We start from the raw sequence: 19,185 nt of genomic DNA on the forward strand, positions 1-19,185 counted from the left end.
TTCAAGAAAAGGTACTCTTTATTGTTCAAAACAACAGACACAAACAGCAAATAAAGGCCATCAGAACATTGTACATCTTAAGACTGGTGCTTGAGGATGGGAAACTCCTGTCGTCGTAGTTTTCCTCCCTGAACTCGCCGCCCAGATCGTCAAAGCCTGGCGTTGTGGTGAGACTGGCCAGGACGACTGTGGATCTTGTCATAGTGTAGTCCGAACCGGGCATTGTCATGACGCAATCGACTGGCGTTGGCGAGGAAAGCTTCGCTCTGGAGACTTTTCCAACAACGGAAACATCGTACAATCCTTCGTCGTTCCGCTTAACGTTGCCGAAGATTCTCCTGATGGTTTCACCTGGTCAGATTACATGAGATAATGTGGAGAATGAGTGAAATTCTAAGCCTCCTTTTATGTATGGAAACTACTTTTGGTAACATTTCTTGGCTTGAGAATCTTCTAAGAATGACTTGGAATAAAGCGAAGAGAGCTCAAATTCTCACCGTTTCTGAACTGCAGCGACAGCTGGGGCTCCGGATACGCGTCATCGGCCTCGCAAGTCACTTCCACCTCCTCTTCGCCGCTCGATTCCGCCTCCTTCTTCTCCCTGACCGTCAGCGCGGCCGGCGGCACGACGATCTGCAGCATGGCGGACTTGATGGCGCGCGACTGGAACGTGTCCACGATGCACGTGTACTCGCCGGTCATGTTCCACGTGGGCGACACCACCATCAGCGCCCGGTGCTCGGCCTGCGGTCCGCCGGCGGTGAGGAACTTCTCGTCCAGCCGGTTGCGCATCACGTTGAGCGGATACGGCCGCGAGCCGGGGATCCACTGGTAGATCGCCTGCTCGTTCAGCAGCCACTTCACCACCAGCTTCGTCTCCTCGGGCGCCAAATCGTACACGCAGTCCAGCAGCAACGGATCGCCGTCGACCACATGCGTCGCCGGCACGCGCAGCTCGCTGATTCGCACCGCCGCGGCTGCAAGACAAAGCGCCAACGACGCATTATACTTTCACCCTTTCGAAATGGGTGAAAAAAAAGGATCTTTTCGGCTTCTTGTGGCTCAGCAAGAGCCACAAGAAAGCAACAAGAAACCCAATATTAGTCCACGAAAATTGCCCCTTTCCCATGAAAAATGCACACTATTTTTCACCCATTTCAGTGGGGTGAATAAGCGAATGGCGAATGGTGTTTTTGAGGCCAGCGTCTGGTTTATTTCCGGCTCGCAATGATCTCACGCGCATTGCGTAAGCGCGAGTTTTGGCGGGAACATTGCGACAGCGCGCGAGTTTGACAAATGGACGCCAAATGATGAAGATATGATGAGAGAGAAAAATGATTTCAATGACAGTCTTGTGGGCATTTTCCAAACAAACCCACAAAATGAGGAATTCACCGAGTTGATATGGAGGAATTTTGGGTGATTTTAGGGACGGAAATAACTTTGAGAATATTAGAGATTTTAGGAATTTCACAGCATCACTTATATAGACGATAAATCAACGCCGAAGGGCATTCATTCGGCAATCTTTTACCCACGTGAATGCACTCACAAGTCTATAGTTGAATTGATCACTTAAAGTGACAATTTTTAATCTTCATATGTTTTAAGTTCAAAAACTGTGTTAAGATCGCACATAATAATAAAATTAGACGTGTTTATAACATACTAAAACATTTTTGATAAGTTTAACGTGAAATCTACTCAAGCAATTTGATTAATTTCTATATAAATTATCATTGAGATCTCTGAGAACGTTAGATTTTAAGTAATAAGAAATGAAAACTTCACGAATTACATCTTTTTCTCTGTTTAAAGACTATTTTTAACTTGTTTTTTAGAGTAAAAATCGAAATGATAAGGAAACATTAAAATCTGGATATTTTATCAAATCGATATTCTAGCAAATTTATTGCAAAACAAGGCTCGAAATTAACTCTTTTCTTTGAATTTCAAGTATCGCAACAAACATTTTCCATCATTCTTCATGCGATCGGAAAGCGCGCAGTCAAGAAGTGATAATGACGCGCCCCTCGACGTGCTTAGCTGAAGATCTAAGAAGATCTCTTGCTTGTATTGCCAAATGTCCAAATCCTCGGCGTCTTTCGCAACGCCGCCAATGTTTATATCGACCGAAAAGAGCCCTTTGGAAGCCACAACAGCCGGCCGAAGAGTAAATATCTTCTGGATAACTTCACAAAATGTATATTTCAAGTCCATCAAACTCCATTATATTTACACAGCATTCTCTCTGACACATATTTGAGAAGATTTTAACGACGGCATCGCGCTTTATCTGCAACATTTGATGCCAACACTTGACTACAAACTTTGGTTTGCGTATATTTTTAGCTAAGACAATTTCACTTTTACCACGCAAATTTTGCCAAAAAGTCTCCCTCCTTTCGCCACACACAACATAAATTGACTCAGAGCAAATTCAATTTCAGCCAAAGGCACGCTTTTGTCTATCTTTACCTGCGGCCACAAGTAGAAATGCAAAGAAAGTGGTGAGAATTCTATCCATTTCGGCGGGAAGATCACAAACTTTCACCTCTCACACGACCTGTGGTGTCACTGAAGGTGAACGCGCGCACTGACTGTCCCTTCTTCTCTGCGCCACTCACCACAGAGATCACAAGATCGGCCGCTCAAAAATAGATCAAGTTTAGCAGATGCTTTTGGGTCATCTGCGACGCTATTAATAGATCGCCTCCTTCACTTCATCTGCACACGTCCGATCGCTCGCGACGCTCGCCATCTACTGCCGCACGCGCTGCACCGCCAGCACGCTGATCACGGCCGCCAGCGAGATCAACGCATAGCGCCAGCGCGAGTCGCTCACGCGCTTCCTGCGCACGGCCTCGTGATCGATGTGCAGGATCGGCCGCGGGTTGAAAGACTGCACCTGCAAAGCACAGAGCGTTAGTCGACTTCTTTGCGCAATGTTCAAGGCAAGCAAAAGTGTAAATATTCGCTAAACCACGCCCCTTTCGATGCTCCGCCCATAGAAAAAGGTGCTTGTGAAGCAAACACACAAAACTTGCTTTAGTCTGTCATTTAAATTACTTCTACGGGTTATTAAGTGAATTCCCAACAGATTTAGTTCAAAATTCCAAAGAATTTTGCACAAATCCAAAGATCCTCAGGTGTTTAGAGACCTCTTAACATCCCACAAGAGTCTAAGATCAGTAAATTTGTTATTCTAGAGATCCTAGATAGGGAACTTACGTAAGACACTCTGTCCTTCAGGCTGGCAGTGGCCTCGATCAGCTGCTGCAGTGCGTAGCGGCAGCTGGCCACCTTCTGCTCCGCCGGCGGCTGCAGCTGCATGGCCATGGCGTTGCGGATGTGCGCACAGGTCGCCTGCAGCACAACGAGGTGCTTGAGATTCGATGCCGCGATCCGGAACACGTCCAGCATGTCAATTTTCTCGTGCTTGTCGAAGCGCGGCACGCTCTGCTTGGCCCACTGGCGCTGGTGGAAGAGGAACAGGCCGTGCAGGAGCTTCTTGCGCAGATAGGGCAGCCGCACACCCCACGCCGTCAGCGCCGCGTCGTCGGCGGCCAGGAACTGCTCCAGGCTGACGCGCTTGAGTGCGAACAGCGGCAGCAGTTGCTCGCAGTCCATGCCGAAGAGGACGGTCTTGAGGTCGGGGAAGTATGCTGGCACATCGGAGTTGCCAAGGCTGGGCACGACGTCTTCCATGCGCGAGTAGCTGAGGAAGCTCGTGGGAATGTCGATGGTGCCGGGGCCGCGCGGAATCAACTCAGCGATCTCCGCGTGGCCGCAGTACTCGGCCAGGCGCTTCGGGGTGAAGCCCTTGAAATCCACCACGTCCTTGCACACGCCGTGGCGCAGCAATAGCGCCACGGCGTCGCGCCGGCCCTCCTCGATGGCGTGAAAGAGCGCCGTGCGGCCGTTGCTGTCGATCGCCTCAGGATCGCACCGGCTGAGCAGCATCTCGGCCAGCGCCACGTTCCCGCGGCGGCAGGCGTACATCAGCGGCGTGATACCATATCTGTCGGACGCCTGGGCGGAGGCGCCGCGCGCCAGCAGAAGCTCCACAATCTTCCGGACGGCCTCATGGTCGCTGGACAAGGCGTCACAGGCCAGCAGGATGGGTGTCATGGACTCAAAGTCCACACTCACGTCCGCCTCCTTCTCCTCCACCAGCAGTTGCACACACGCGAGGCTGCCCGCGTGCGCGGCGTGCAGCAGAGCCGTCCAGTTGCTCCTGGGCAGCGTCTCGTTCACGCCTAATGCAAACTCCTCGTTCACGAGGCTCTGGCGTACTGTCTCCACATCGTCATCCCGCAGGGCAGTCTCCAGGGCGTCCAGGAACACATCTCGTGCACTCCTCACCGGAATCTCCCGCGGCGTAGTCGACTGCAAGGCAAACAGTGCGTGAGTGCGTGAGCACGGAAGCGCAGCAATTGCGGGCTACTCACCTTCGGGAAAGCAAAATCAAACTCGGAATCTGAGTCTGTGTAATCTGACTCCGCGTACGGTTGATAAGCCATCGTCCGCGAGGCTGTGCTTTGCCAGAGAACAGCCGGAAAAGTGTGCAGCAAATTCACCAAAATGCGCGGTTAGAATGCTGACGAAGTGACATTTGCAAACAGTGCTGCCAACTGTGATTTTACACTGCAAAAAATGAGACGCGCACAAAAATGACGCAAATTCATCTGATTACCGGCTGAGGCGCTAATATAAATTAGGAATCTTAAATCTCAAACAGATGATTTACTGTGCTAAGGAAAAACTAGGGAAAACCATAAACGCCAGAATATATTTATTAACGATCTCTAAATAATGTTTAACACAAGAATTTATCATTTTTCTGCACAAAATGTGTCATGAAAAAAAAACGCTCTGACAAATGCTTTATTGCGTCAATTGAAGCTAAAATTTTATAAAATGTTGTAAAGAAATTCCCATTACTACGAACAATTTGGTATGAGAAGCCGTTGTAAAACTTTGCTCTACGGTTTCATCTCCCGGGCCATTGGCCATCCACTGAGGAGGTGGTCATGGTGGTCGTAGTGGTTGTAGTTGTAGATGTCGTTGTACTTGGGGTCGTGGTCAGTGGTGTTGTAGTTGAGGTCGTAGGTTGTGTCGTGGTCGTAATCGTCTTCTTATTCTTCTTGCGGATGCGCTTGCATCGACTGTTGACACAGGCTAAGTCAATGCGGCATGGCGTCTTGAAGTCACAGCTGCCACCTTAAGGAAAATGCGTCAATACAGTCTATTTGCTCCAAACGAAGCAAGCTAGTTGGTCCTACCAACAGTCTGCTTAGCAACACAGTAACCAAACTTGCAAAACCGATTGAAATGAGCACAACCAATGAAGAACGGAATGCATTCTAAATGCTTTGATTCCTTCACGACGTCTGGAGGAGTCTCTTCAGATAACATCGAGGCAGCAAACAGGAGCAGCACAGCGAGGATCGGAAGCACTGAAGCCATTCTTTCTAACACGGCGCACAACACAATATTTCCATTCTTATTTGTTCCCATCTTTTATATAACTTCTATATCGCCATTACTTTCCTTTGCGCACTATTTATCTAAAAGAAATGTAAGAGACAACCTTACCTTGTGAAATTTATGCGGAGTTTCACACAAATAAATATAAATAGGAGCGCACGTGAAGATTTATTATTTGTTTTTAGTGATTAGAAGTGTTTCGCGTGCGTATTATCTGGTGAACTTGACTAATTTCTTGATGTTTATTCAATTTTCTTAACACTAGAAAGCGTTGGACACGAGCTGGACATAAATTCCTTTCGAACAGGGTGGCCAGTCTGACTAATTCATAACGCTAACGCGAAAAATAAGATTGTCATTGCTAATAATATTCTATTAGTTGAGACTAGATCAAGTAGAGAAAAGTCATGTTAATTCGTGGTAAATCACTCGTTTATATAAATTCTTCTGATTATAAAATCTTTATGCATTGGTCAGACTGACCAACTCGTTAGAGTGAAATGCATGCTCAGCGCTTTCTAGTGTTAACAGTCCAACGCAGCTTTGCAGAAATGAATTTCAGCAAGGAATATAGCATATCCGGTATTTCCAAAATGCATCTGTATGTCACATACGATGCAGATGGTTTTTCTCAGTGTTCTTGTACTAATTTCGCACCCTTCTGAGCTGCCTATGTCTTGGCTAAGTCGAGCTCCACGCTCCAAACACCCCTCGAAAGCTGGCGATTCTCTCTCGGTCTCTCAGGGAGGAAAGCCGCTCTCACTCATTGAGACTTTTCCAGGCTCACGCCTCGTCAGTTCTCCGAGTCATGGCAGTCCGTTCGCAAGCACATCTCGACTGCAGTCCGGCGCCCGTCTGCGCTCCGCAGTGAACAAGTGGGCCTGAAGATCAGCGGCAATCCGCGGCGTGGGCGATTCGCGAGTGTGCCAATGGCCAGCGAAGCGCGGCGCCCCCGCGAGTGGTGAGTGTCAGCACATACGGACGCCCTTCCCAGGCGGCGAGTGTGGCCAAGAGTGAGTGGGAGGGGCATGGAGAGGCCGAGGAAGTAGGTCAGCAATGAAATCTCCCAGTTATTGGGATGTCAGTTCGTCTGGAAGAGACTAAGTGAGCCTCCTTTTGCAGCCACTCTCGATTCCCTTTCGATTTTCAACGCTATGGGCAAACAGTGAGGGGCGCACAAGTGGCAATTTTCAGTGATTGTGATCCTTTTGGGCTCCAATTGTTACTCAAATCTTCACAAAATTCATGCTCAAGTTGAGATTTGTCGCAAAATGAAGAGGCCGTAAAAGGTATTCGAGTGACTCCAAAGCGTTCTTAACAAGGTTTTTAAGTTAAAAGATCTTTGAATTATCTCATATAACCTCAAAAATATATTTTCTAAGTTACAGAATTCATAAGATAATTTTTCGTAACACAAAATTGGATTTGGGTTTGTCAAAAACATTTTTCAAACTCGTTCAATCAATATTTTTTGTACTTTTATAGGCTTTTTAATCCCAAAGAGAGAAAAATAAGTCAAGACTTTAAAAACTTGTAGACTATAACAAAGTAATTTTTATTGTTTTATTTGAAAATGCTTTATTTTAAAACATTAAATCAATCATTAGTTGAATTTCTCCACCTTTTGCATAGCAATGCATTATAATTTTTTAGTAATTTTCTGTAGTTTTTAGGATAAAATCTACCATGTTTTTAATCTTCTATACGTTACGAAATTCTATATTATGGACTTAACCGAAAGATTTAGCCTCAGCCCTTTTACCAAAGTGACAACAAACAAATTTTCGTGAATTAAATATCTGTTTCGGATATAAGAAGACGTCAATATAAGAATTTTCCAGCAAAAAACCTCATTCTAGTTTCTCATTTGCCCACTTGTGCGCCCCTCGGCTGGCATTCCCTCTAATCTTAGGCGCCGCGCAAGGTAAGACAAACACGAGCTTCTCTTTGATGGCGTAAATTGGCACTGATTGCAAAGACAATATTTTTGCATGGATTTATTTTCGCGCGCGCGACAATTCACATCATCCGGAAGCTGTGGATTTTGCCATGAATCAGCCTGGCTTCCGGCGGCGCGCGTGCGCCGCCCCACGAACTCTCGGGGGAGGGGGCGCAAGGTCGGCAATGTCGCGGTTGCACTCGTGAATCTGTGCGGATAAACACACCGCGCGTCCCTGATCAAATTCTCCGCTTTGATCCCGCCAGCAAAGGTGCCTCTTGGCATTGAGAGTTGCAAGGTTTTATCACTGATAAGCCTTGAGAACTCATCCAGATGACCCGGCAATCTGATTTGACTACTGTTTCATATCAGAGCTTTTGATATTGAATCTCATGTTGACTCTGGCAGCAATTTGAGAGAAACTTTGGTTCCTGGAAATTCAAATGAATTTCACATTTCATCTCCTGAAGCTGCAATTGTCCCTCTGTCGTTGCCCGGGAAACACTGCGGGAAACCATAATCCTGGCAAACATCACCTTGAGTGCAATTATAATGTTCCAGGGTTGCAGAAAAATTCAAAAACATTTCTAAAATAATGCTGAATGTGCTGAATTGATTCTGTGGATTTCATAGCGATGTTGTCGCATCGCAGGACAGCAATGAATGGACCTTTTGAAGTGCATTCCACGGGGAAAAGCCTCTTAAAAGCCACAAACACAGTTATTGCCATGCAACGTTGTGCATATTCAATATGAGCTCCTTTTGTTGTGCGACGCGCATTATGTGCTTTTATTAGTTAAATACACACAGCGTGAAATCTGGGTCATGCAAGGAAGTCTCCATTTCCCAGCAAATGCTGTGCATTTGCCAAGGAGCAGTGTCTAATTATCCGTCTCGTTGACTAAACATTTCGCCCTAATTGAGTCTCATTCGCGTCATTCGCGTATTTGATCACGCACAGCGCTGAGCAGACATCTTTTGCCGTGTTGCCAAATATGAGATGGATGGAACGTCCGGGTGGATTGTTTGCACAATCCCACACTTTCGGTCATTTGCCGAGAGTTCGAGGAACGGCCCATAAATCTACCGAAAAAAGCTCGCACAGAGATTGAACGGGGAAACTTTGCGTTGGCGCGCCAAAGACACACTGTGCTAGTCGAGGTGTTTGAAGTTACTTTTTAACATGGAAATAATTAACAGAACTGCATTTTTGCAATGAAGATTTCTTTATTGGAAAAGCAATTACGAGAATTGCGCTTTTGCTCTTGATAAAATTCACGATTCTACAAAATGAGCGGTAAAATCAGAGCTAAAGTCAAACATAACCTCATTTTATCATACTTGGCAGCTGAAAATTTTGAATTGAAACGATTATAATTGAGATTTACTGAAAACACTCAGTTTCATATCTTCAGTATTAAATAAACACTGGAAATTTCAAAAAAGTATAAAATAATATCTGAAAATCTAGATAATTAAGATTTAAGTCAGATTTTGGTTAGTTTTTAGTCGGTTTTAAGTCAATAAAACTCAAATTAACTATAAAAAAAAATAAATATTACTGTTTCGAACCTAAATTATCATTTGAATTCTGTATTGAAATGATTAAAAATCATTGTGAAACGATTTGAGCTAAATTTACTGATTTAAGTGGTACTCAAAGTCCACAATTTCCTGGAATTTCACCACAAGGAAACTAAGAAATTTCCATTTTGTCTTTCCTGGGAAGTCAAACATCTGGATTTCCCCTATGTGTGGGCTCAGCATCCTCTTGTCCATTGATGTATTTCTGAGAATTTCGAGGTAAAACAGGAAGTTAAATGACCAGAAGCACTTTGAAGCAAGCCGAGAGCTTACAATGTCCGAAGTCCACACATTAATTCCAGAGATAAATGGTCGAGCAAACCCCAATAGAGGTCCTCAATATAGTGCACAGGACGAAATGCCACATAATCGCCAAGCGTTTGAGCCATGAAAAGGACTCACCATGAATATAAAGTGCTCACAGTTTGGCTATGAAATGAATATTCCCGTGTGGGAAAAGCAAGTGGAAATTCGAGTGGAAGTTTTAATTAATTTCAATTTAATTGCTAGCAAATTATCAGGCATATAAATTTCCACACTGACCTACTTTTGTGCCAATTCCACTTTCCCTTTCACCGGCAAAACTCACCCCCGCGAAGCAAGGGATGGAAAAAGAATGCTGTCAGAGATTAATCGTTAGACTTCTCCACATTGTTCTCGGCGAGTCACAACAATTCTCCACGACTTGAACTGTGTTGGCGCGCGATGAAAAATGCTAACAATAAAACTGCGTCACTGCGTCAATGATGTTAATATTATGGTGCACCTTTGCGGCCCTTCATTCGCCTTGTTTTCCCGTCGGGATGAATAGTAAACAAACAGCGCGAGAAAGTGCCGTGGACATTCTTTAAATTGACCCGGAGTTTCTCTTGAAGATTTTACGACTCGTATGATTTACTGTTGAGTCTTGATTTGGAGGAAAATATTGTGAGAAAAAAAGGAAAACATCGTCTGTGCTTTGCTTATTTATCTGAAGATGGAAATTCTATGGAATCATAAATCTGGGCGGGGCTATTGAATGGGCGGGAATTCCGCAATTCGCGGAAAATTCGCGCCGTTCCTTGATAATTATTCTCATGTTAAAATACATGTTATGGAGTTTCATCAAGTCTGTATTTTTCCATAATATAGGGCAATTTCAGCATAATTTCCTTCGCAAAATATCCCTTGGCCTTGTAAAGTATTTTCAAGCAATCAAGATCGCGCTATTCGGAATCTTTGGAGACAGGAAACAATAGAAAATCGTTCTAAGCTCGCACACAAACTCCCAAATAACACTTTAGGGCGTCAGAAATGTTATTAGGAGAATTTTCTCCCCGATTCTAGGCCTTGAAAAAAGGTTTCTAAAGGACTTTCAACACTTCTAAAAATAAAATAGAGATTCCTATTGAAAATTAATGTGCAGCCTTAGAGGTTGCAATCCTGAAAGAGAAATCTCCGGCTCAAATGAATCAATTTCCTCTTGGCCATCAGCTGCGATGTGTTAATCTGTCATCAGAGTGGAAGCGAATGGGTGGCCAAAGTCAATGCCAATATCGCACATTTGCTATAATTGAGACTCATGTGAAGTGAAATTGCATTTTCCTTTTGCAGGTTTCCTCAGCTACCATGCAATTCGAATGAGGATTCGCTTTCTTGCTGCTTTTCTCTATGCTGGTAATCAGGAGAAGAAGAAAAAACTGTCGAATGAACCAAAAGTGCTTCAGTGAGACTGAGAAAAGACTATTCAGCAATGCATCTTCAGCTCAATTAGCATCCAAGCATGAGAGAATTATGTGTTAAATATCACCCCTGTGGATGTAAATTGGCGTGGCATTCGTGCTTGTGTGATGAAAACGAGAATATCGAAAGTTTGGTGCTTGCGCGGGTGAAGATAGTTGAGAATAATGGGCGCGACGGAAGGGTAAAATTGGATAGGAATAAAGAGTTAACGCGAAAAGTAATTTATCCATTGGAATAGAGCTTTTTGCGCGTGTTTTTACGGTGCTCAAGTGGGCGGGAGATCAATTAATAATTTCGAAAGGTGCTACCATAGAAAAAAAAAACTCTATAAAGTCTTTTGTGGGAAAGGAGCAAATTATGGCGAAAACGTCGAGGAGGGAGAGCCAGAGGGAGGCAATGACAGATGTCGACTTGGACTGGGAGGTAAGTGAATTTTGTGTGCAACTCTGTCGCCGAGAAAACTATCAAAGGATCCAAAACCTTTTAGGAGCACGGAAAATTTCCCGCTGTGAGCTCGAAAGTGCCGCTGTCGAGTGCAGACGGAGGCAATGCAGATACATTTCCAGAACGCGGAAATTGGACGGGAAGATTCGATTTTCTCCTCTCACTCCTCGGTTACTCAGTGGGACTGGGAAATGTGTGGAGATTTCCCTACTTGGCCTACAATAACGGCGGCGGTGAGTATGCGCCTCATTCACCCACTTTTCCACCCACAAAAGCAACTTACAAGCCGTGGGAATTTCCCTCAATAATTGTCCTTAAATGTATCATTATGGGGCGGAAAGTTCAGGAGCTCCTTTAATTAATGTGTAATTCGATTTCTGCTCTTGTGTCTCAAGACATTTCACTGTGAACTCTCGCAATATTCGAAGAGAATTTCACTGAGAACTTTCAAACATAATGCAATTTGTACCATGAATATATCGAGGAAAAGTAGTCAAGAAATTATTATGTAAGATAAATTCACACATTCTTACGGTTGTGTATTACTCTAAAAGCCACACCCCCACAAATGCCCCGCCCATTCTGACAATCAATTGCAATGCAGAGCACATAGTTCGTCAGTTATCAGCTAGAATTTTTCTCAAATGCACAAAAATAGCACATTTCTGCATCATAAAAGCGAAACATTGCTACAAAAGCTCTCAGCATTCATTCCACCTCGTCAGATGATTTTGCCTACAAAATGACGTCTCAATTCAAGTACATCGCAACCATTTTACTTGAAATTGCAAATTTTCATAATCCGTTGAGCAGATAAGGGGCACTTCTGGATGCCAAATTGAAGCACATCCCATTTGCATGACAAAGGCAATCGTATTGATTTCCGTGTGCGAATCTTCATTCTCTCACGAAAGCTATGCTTGTGCGAGTCTCGGAGGATGTGATGGAATTTTATCAACTGATATATTTTCCACCTTCTCGCACTTCATACATTTTTTATGTTACACATTCTAAGCTATAATCCACCCAATGTGAGTCACACCACATCAATCACATCCCGCATCACGACGCCCATGAGCAGTGAAAATCGCAGGGAAACTGAGGGAATGGAATGTGGTGTAATTTCCATTGAGTGTAAAATGCTGAAAGGAGTGCCAAGTGTGTGTGTGTCTTTCATGAGATTACGAGAATTGATTCACAATATATCATGTTTAATTCACACACTCAAGAGCTGTCGACCATCTTCACTTGCCGCTTTTGGCATTTTAAGCTCGAGATTAGCGCTCCTCTTGTGTAATTAAAATCATAAGAACCTCCAATTAGGGGATGTTTAACCCTCTCCGCACACCACATCAACCCTTTTTCCATTGACATCCGTGGCGAATCCACCACGTGCGTGCTGACACTAAAATATGCGCTCCAGTGAGAGCATTTTGCTGTAACGACGACAGAAAATTGGAGTGGAAAATTTTTATGCGCACCAATTCTCGAGAAAAACTCCAGAGACTCTTCACCAAGTTGTTAGGTAACTTTTAGTGCGATTATTTTTAGCCTTATGCAGAAGGAAATCCAGAGTGTCTGCAATATTGTTGGCAATTTGATCTTAATGGGCGGAGCATTTGAGTGGGCGGAGTTTTTGCTTTATCCCACAAAGTAGTGTGTAGAGAAACACATGGATTTTCCCTGGAACTTCCTAACCTTGTTAGAGGCAGTCTTGCGTTGTGCATTTCCCACGAGTTACATCGTTGTGTGGTTAAAGGCGCTGTAACTCGATAAAGTTTCACCCTGTGTGGCGAAACTTTTTGATTTATCACTTTGGCCAGAGGCGTGATTTAATCGATCAGAGCACAGTTGTAAGTAAATTACGCTATGGCCAAGGCTGAGGGAATTTGAGGGGTTTTCCATGCCACCCGATATGGCTCCGATAATTGAACATGCATTGCAAATTCGAATTTACACCTGAACCGCAGGCGCTTTCCTCATCCCCTTCTGCATAATGCTGGTCATCGCGGGTCTACCGCTGATGTTCATGGAGCTGTCCTTCGGTCAGTTTGCCGCTCTGGGGCCGGTGGCCATCTACAAGCGCTTCTGTCCACTCCTGGCCGGCCTGGGCAGTGGCATGATCATCGTGTCGTTTGTGGTGATGCTGTACTACAACGTCATCATCTGCTGGACCATCTTCTACATGACGGCCTCCGTCACGACCAGCAACCTTCCGTGGCAGAGCTGCGAGCCCGAGTGGAGCACAAAGTGTGAGTGCATTTTCGCCTTGTCTCTCAATTCAATGAAACCCCCGCACTCAGTATTTCTCCATCTAAACTTGATCAAAAGAGAACTCGAGTCGAGTCTATCGTATGGGAAATTGTTTCCCTTTCATGCCATTACTTATGCATGCCGTTCTTGCAAATTAAATTCTCACTGCGACACTGCAGTGTGTCCTTCATCAATTCACCACTGCAGATGACAGCAAAATTCTCCGCAGATGTATACTTTCTCTCCAGCCAGAATAATGCACAAATGGATGTATTTATTATGCCATTTCAGATTGCTTTTCATACGCAGAAGCAGACTTCTGTGAGGCCATTAATGGAACATACTATTTGAGGAATTGCTACAATAATTCCATGCTGAAGGAGCTAAATATCACCAAATTGGCCCTTGAGATGCCCAAAAGACCACCAGCTGAAGAGTATTTCACGTAAGCACTGCTTAAATTGCAGATTTTGTCAGATTTTCTCTAATTTCAATCATATTTAGCACAAATGTAAGGTTATTTTAATCTTTGGAAGCCACGCCCACGCTAACGCCCCGCCCATTCTGCTTAAGACGTTTAATGCATACACATAATAACATTCTGCTTAAACTTTTGTCATATTTCATGTATTTTTCCATCATGTTCGCAAATGACGTTCAGAAATTTGACTTTCAACACAGAGAAAACAGTGAAATTTCTCACTCCATCACTCAAAAAACACTCCATCATCAGGAATTTAATTGAAAATTCACTGAACGTGTTAATTTATGTCGTAAAATGTTCAGTAAGGGATTCTCCATCCCCTCAGAAACTACGTGCTGGGACTGTCTAATGGCATCGAGGAGACTGGAAACATCAAGCTCAGTCTCGCTCTGGCCCTCCTTGTCGCCTGGATCATTGTCTTTCTCTGCCTCTGCAAAGGTGTTCAATCATCGGGAAAGGTGATTAAGGGTTAGGGTGTGTTTTTCACCCCCACTAAATGCCGAATCGCCTCGCAGGTCGTCTACTTCACTGCACTCTTTCCGTACATCGTGCTCGTGATACTGTTCGTGCGCGGCGTAACTTTGCCAGGTGCGATGGAAGGCATCAAGTTCTACCTGACGCCAGACTGGAATCAGCTCTGGAATGCTCAGGTGTGGGGCGATGCGGCGGTGCAGATCTTCTTCGCCCTGAGTCCGTCCTGGGGCGGCCTAATAACTCTGTCGTCCTACAACAAGTACAACAACAACTGCTACAAGTATGAAACATAGTGTTCAAAATCCCAATTGAGATCCTAACTTTATTGACTTCATGCAGAGACTCGATGATTGTGGCGTTTTCCAACATTACAACATCTTTCTTCGCTGGTCTCGTCATATTCTCCATCATCGGCTTCCTGGCGCACGAGCTGCACGTGGACGTGAAGGATGTGGTCGATCAAGGAGCGGGTCTGGCATTTATCGTCTATCCCGAAGTCGTGACACGTCTTCCATTGTCTCCGGTCTGGTCTATTCTCTTCTTCGTCATGCTTCTCACTCTAGGATTGGATTCTCAGGTTTGAACTTATTTTCAAACACTAAAACCGATAATAACTGAACTTGTGCTTCCAGTTCGCTTTGATGGAAACTGTGACAACTGCGATTCTCGATAAGTTTCCCAAATTGCGTAAATACAAAATCTGGGTGGTTCTCTCTGTGTCCATCGTCGGATACTTGGGCGGTCTAGGATTTACTACAAATGTAAGGTGGTAAGTTTGAGTAAGCTAGGTGTGCAATTAACTCGTCTTTGCCTCTAGAGTGGCATGTTTTGGCTTCAATTGATGGACAAGTACGCTGCCAACTGGTCAGTTCTCCTGATTGCCATCACAGAGTGCATTCTCATCGCCTGGATGTATGGTTCGGAGCGCTTCCTGGAAGATATCCAGAGCATGATCGGGCAGCGATCGAGAATATGGGTTCTCTTCTGGTCCTGGATGTGGAAGGCTGTAACACCACTTGCTCTCTTGGTAAGTATCCTAGTCTACTTCCTTGACTGTTTGCTGACTACTGTCATGCTCTTGTCGCTCAGTTCATCCTGTTCTTCAATTGGGTTGAGTACAAACCCGCTTCTTACGGACACTACGTCTATCCTCTGTGGGCAGACGCAATTGGATGGACCATTGGACTGCTTCCCATTCTTGTGATCATCTTAAATGCCATTCAACAGATTATCCTAGCTCCACACAATCTCACGTTTATTAAGGTAAGTCAGGCAATTTATTATGTGCTTCACTGTCTTGAGATGTGTTCTCTCCCGAAGAAAATCAAGTTGCTGATCAAACCCACGCCTGAATGGGGCCCAGCTGGGAATCCGTGTTTCGTCAGCCATTCGCGGAGATATGAGAACGTGGCCAACACTGTGGTGCTTGTGAACGGAATGCCAATTGACGATGACGGCAATGAGAATGAGGACGAGGGACTGCAGCTCTGAGAACGAGCTCTGGTCCCATCGTCCTCCGTGGCAAGGAATGACGATGACGACCAGAGAGATGTGACACTCGTGGAGAAGTGCGAACCCGTGACTGTGGGCATCCTGAAGGGTGTGCGCGCCACTGGCGTGAGTCCGAGCAAGCAGCCACTCATCCAGAGTGATCAGGAGACAGATTGCAGCCCACCAAATCGCCCGCGCGCGCACTTCAAGAAGAACTAATGAGTGTCACAGCGTCTAGATAGGCTTAAATATTGTGCAATCAAAACACGATTTGACACGTGAGTATAGCGACTCAAACTTACTATCCCAATTCTGAACCGCATTAAAGAAAAAAAAAAACTTCAACCTGACCGGAATAGAATGTTCCTCCTTATAGAAAAAATTGAATTGGCATCGCGGTATTTTTTCGGTGTATTTTTGAATGTCTATGACTGGGATAGTATTTTTCCCAAGTTTTCCTTTCTAGATGAAATGACATGGTCTTATATTTTGAAATGTGTACCTTAAATATTAACATATACAAGAGAATATATACATATATATATTTACTAATGAGTGTTTTGTCCAGATGTACCTTAAGTTTAAGGCAAAGAGTCATTCAGCAGCTCCAATTGTGTGTTATGATGGAGCTAAGAATAGCAACCCAGTATTAATATCCTCCTCACTGAAAGGATGATTTTAGAGTCAATGTTAGAGAATTGTACCAATTGTGAACCAACATATAATAGCCTACATATAACTATACACACAACCTTAACTTTGGATTATCACAGAAAAGAATCAACCAAACTGCAAAAACTTAAGTGTACCTGCGTGAGTAGTTTTTCAGAAAGAAGCAAACATACAGTTTGCTTTCCAATGGCGAATGCGCGTGATGGCGAAAGGTTCGATGCTTTCAGTATTAGTGAAACGTTTAACAGACAATTGGCAAATAAGGGAGGACAAATTAGAATCTTATGACGTGAATAGTCAATGTTAACAAGTTTAGCGGAAATTTGATTGTACAGAGAGAGAAAAAGAAACGCAAAATTTCTATAATTTCGAAATTATTCAAATTGAAGAGAACATTATATATAAATATTGTTGAAATTCGGCAACAGGGCGCATGTAAATTGGAATATCAATTTAGTAGGATTTTTGTCAGAGTTGTTCAAGGCACAACCAGTCAATTGATATCAAGAAATTATCATAACAGTGAGTTGAAAACATATTGAATGAAATTTATCATATTTCTTTCTACAATTTTATCTAATTATTCAATGCCAAACTGTACAGTGTATTTTTTGATATTCGAATTTGTATTTTGAAGAAGATATTTTTTCACAAAAAAAAAACATATTTTATAGAAAACTTTTCCTGAAATTCACTGAATGATGAAAAATGATGAAAAATATCATTTATGAGGTGAGAAGTATATTTTATTAGACAATAAAAGGAATTTGAAAGAGAGAAAAAAAGAGTATTTTGGAAAGTGTGTTAGAAGAAAAGAGAGAGAGAGAGAAAAAAATATTAGCCAAATTATATGTTTGGAAAATTTGTTGAAATTAGATGAGCTTAATAGATTTTATGGAGACTTGGTGTGAAGAAAATAGCGTTTAAAGAACCATTGAGAACTGACTTATTTTTTAATGCAGCCAAAGTGTGACTGCAAATCGTCCAAGAATCGGCGAGAATAAACCCTTTGAACAATATGTGAGTAAATTTTATCCAATAACTATTGAGCAGATGAATGTTCTAATCCTAAGATAACTCTCAGAAATCCCATAAAGAATGTCTATAGTTGTTCCATAAACAGCAAAAAAAAAAAGTGTATTTATCGTGTCCAGAGATGACAAAAAACTGTGTAATATATATAGTAAATAAAGAGTATGAAAGAATGAGTGGATTTTTTGCATAACTTGCCGAGGAATTCCTTAATGGACTTCTCTTCGCATGAGTGAATTTTCCCATCTTTCCCCAACTCTCAGAAGCGCGTTGGCCAAAAGAGTATTTCTGTGCTAAAAGTATTGACACAAACCTTCGCATTGAGCAAAGAAAAACAGCTTTTAAAAGCTCTCAAGCGACACTGCTAAAAATAGAAGAGAGATTTCCACTGGCATTCATTAGTTTACTTGAAGCTTTTGCAACTTAAGCATGAACTGCTGAATCTCTAGTCCTGCTTAAGGACTTCAAGTTGTAATTGAAGAAGAATTAGTGATCATGCGGATAAAATGCGGCTGTTTTGAGGCGCAAAAGTGGATCATTCGCATCCTCTCGAGCCAGACAGCGAATCAGACAGTGAAGAAAAGCTCATAATGTATATTTCTCGCGGTGCTGGACTTTGATTGACAAAGTGGCGCGTGTTGTGGCAACACAAGCAAGGTTGAGCCGCGACTGACGAAGAGATAAAAGGAATGACAAAAGGCTGCGCGATGGGCAGAAGGAAGCACTCACGCGAGATTAAAGCGCGAAGAGGAAGAAGATTGGCAATTCGTGACCTTGCTGCTCTTCCGCAAACCCAAACTGATTGATCTCCATTTGATTTGTCTGGCTGCAGATTAGCTACTCAAGTGAATTACCAATAATCATCATAATTACTTTTGTGCGATGGTAAAGATAGCAATCAACAAAGTGTTGTGCCGCCAGAGTCAATAAGGCTATCGCCAAAGTGTGTCTTCCTCCAGCAGAAACTAGACTTTTGCCCGAAAATACTGCGATCAGCCACACAAATCACGCCAAATCACCACAATTTTCGATAATGTGCCGCCTAATAGGGTGTCATTAGGACGTATTATTGCTCTCAGGAAAAAAAAGCCAAAGAATGTCTTTAAGGCGATTTGTCCTATCGATTGTAAAAAAAAGAGAGAGAAAACATTGCGAAATTGCCTCTGAATGTGAAAATTATTCAAATGAGAGCCAATTAATGCTCATTATTCCGCTTCACTTGCTCCAAAGTCTATCGCTAACTCGCTTTGCCAGCCCTCTTGGGTTACATAAGGAAACAACAAGTCCCGAAATTGGAGCTGAAACACTTCAGCTTCTCGCTATTAATCCTAAGAAAATTCTTATTGAAAATTCCTATAGAAAAATCATATTGCTATACAAGAACTGGTATTAAAAGTTTTACTTCTTTAGGCTTTTATAGGCTTTTCTTCTATAGGCTTTTAGGTCTTCGTCGACCCTAGAAATTATCATTTGAAATACGAATTCAGCGCTTAAAGAGATTCCAAAGTTTTAATTTCATTTATCTCTTGCGTCTAAGATATATTTCGAGGCGCTTGAGTTAGAAATATCTAGTATTAGCCTGTGACGCCATCACAAAAGC

General features: G+C 43.3%; 4 protein-coding genes across 6 annotated transcripts; 1 reads left to right on the plus strand and 3 right to left on the minus strand.

Annotated features, from left to right (window-relative positions):
• On the minus strand, window positions 1–2,752 carry LOC132255389 (uncharacterized). Its single transcript, XM_059751395.1, has 3 exons — window positions 2,479–2,752; window positions 498–977; window positions 1–351 (listed from the first exon to the last, which is right to left on the minus strand). The coding sequence occupies exons 1-3, from the start codon at window positions 2,525–2,527 to the stop codon at window positions 26–28; spliced, it is 855 nt and encodes a 284-aa protein (XP_059607378.1). The 5' UTR covers window positions 2,528–2,752; the 3' UTR covers window positions 1–25.
• Window positions 2,190–4,597, minus strand: LOC132255388 (ankyrin repeat, SAM and basic leucine zipper domain-containing protein 1). The gene is made up of 3 exons (XM_059751393.1): window positions 4,452–4,597; window positions 3,232–4,389; window positions 2,190–2,908 (listed from the first exon to the last, which is right to left on the minus strand). Exons 1-3 carry the CDS (start codon window positions 4,521–4,523, stop codon window positions 2,762–2,764), a joined length of 1,377 nt encoding a protein of 458 aa, XP_059607376.1. The 5' UTR covers window positions 4,524–4,597; the 3' UTR covers window positions 2,190–2,761.
• A 396-nt stretch (window positions 4,598–4,993) lies between these two features.
• LOC132255994 (integumentary mucin C.1-like) lies at window positions 4,994–5,469 on the minus strand. Its single transcript, XM_059752171.1, has 2 exons — window positions 5,286–5,469; window positions 4,994–5,223 (listed from the first exon to the last, which is right to left on the minus strand). The coding sequence occupies exons 1-2, from the start codon at window positions 5,467–5,469 to the stop codon at window positions 4,994–4,996; spliced, it is 414 nt and encodes a 137-aa protein (XP_059608154.1).
• An 878-nt stretch (window positions 5,470–6,347) lies between these two features.
• Window positions 6,348–17,750, plus strand: LOC132255670 (sodium- and chloride-dependent glycine transporter 1). 3 transcript variants are annotated; one of them, XM_059751783.1, is made up of 12 exons: window positions 6,348–6,451; window positions 10,607–11,158; window positions 11,223–11,412; window positions 13,150–13,431; window positions 13,724–13,877; window positions 14,242–14,374; window positions 14,432–14,670; window positions 14,730–14,967; window positions 15,023–15,151; window positions 15,208–15,417; window positions 15,480–15,653; window positions 15,711–17,750. In XM_059751783.1, exons 2-12 carry the CDS (start codon window positions 11,093–11,095, stop codon window positions 15,879–15,881), a joined length of 1,986 nt encoding a protein of 661 aa, XP_059607766.1. In that variant the 5' UTR covers window positions 6,348–6,451; window positions 10,607–11,092; the 3' UTR covers window positions 15,882–17,750. The 3 variants fall into 3 exon arrangements, with proteins under 3 accessions (XP_059607766.1, XP_059607764.1, XP_059607765.1); XM_059751781.1 differs by having other exon boundaries at window positions 15,480–17,750; XM_059751782.1 differs by lacking the exon at window positions 6,348–6,451 and adding an exon at window positions 6,727–6,779 and having other exon boundaries at window positions 15,480–17,750.
• The last annotated feature ends 1,435 nt before the right edge of the window (window positions 17,751–19,185 follow it).

The sequence above is a fragment of the Phlebotomus argentipes genome, unplaced genomic scaffold (genome assembly GCF_947086385.1).
Source record: "Phlebotomus argentipes unplaced genomic scaffold, Phlebotomus argentipes genome assembly contig_5, whole genome shotgun sequence".
NCBI classification, from domain to species: domain Eukaryota; kingdom Metazoa; phylum Arthropoda; class Insecta; order Diptera; family Psychodidae; genus Phlebotomus; species Phlebotomus argentipes.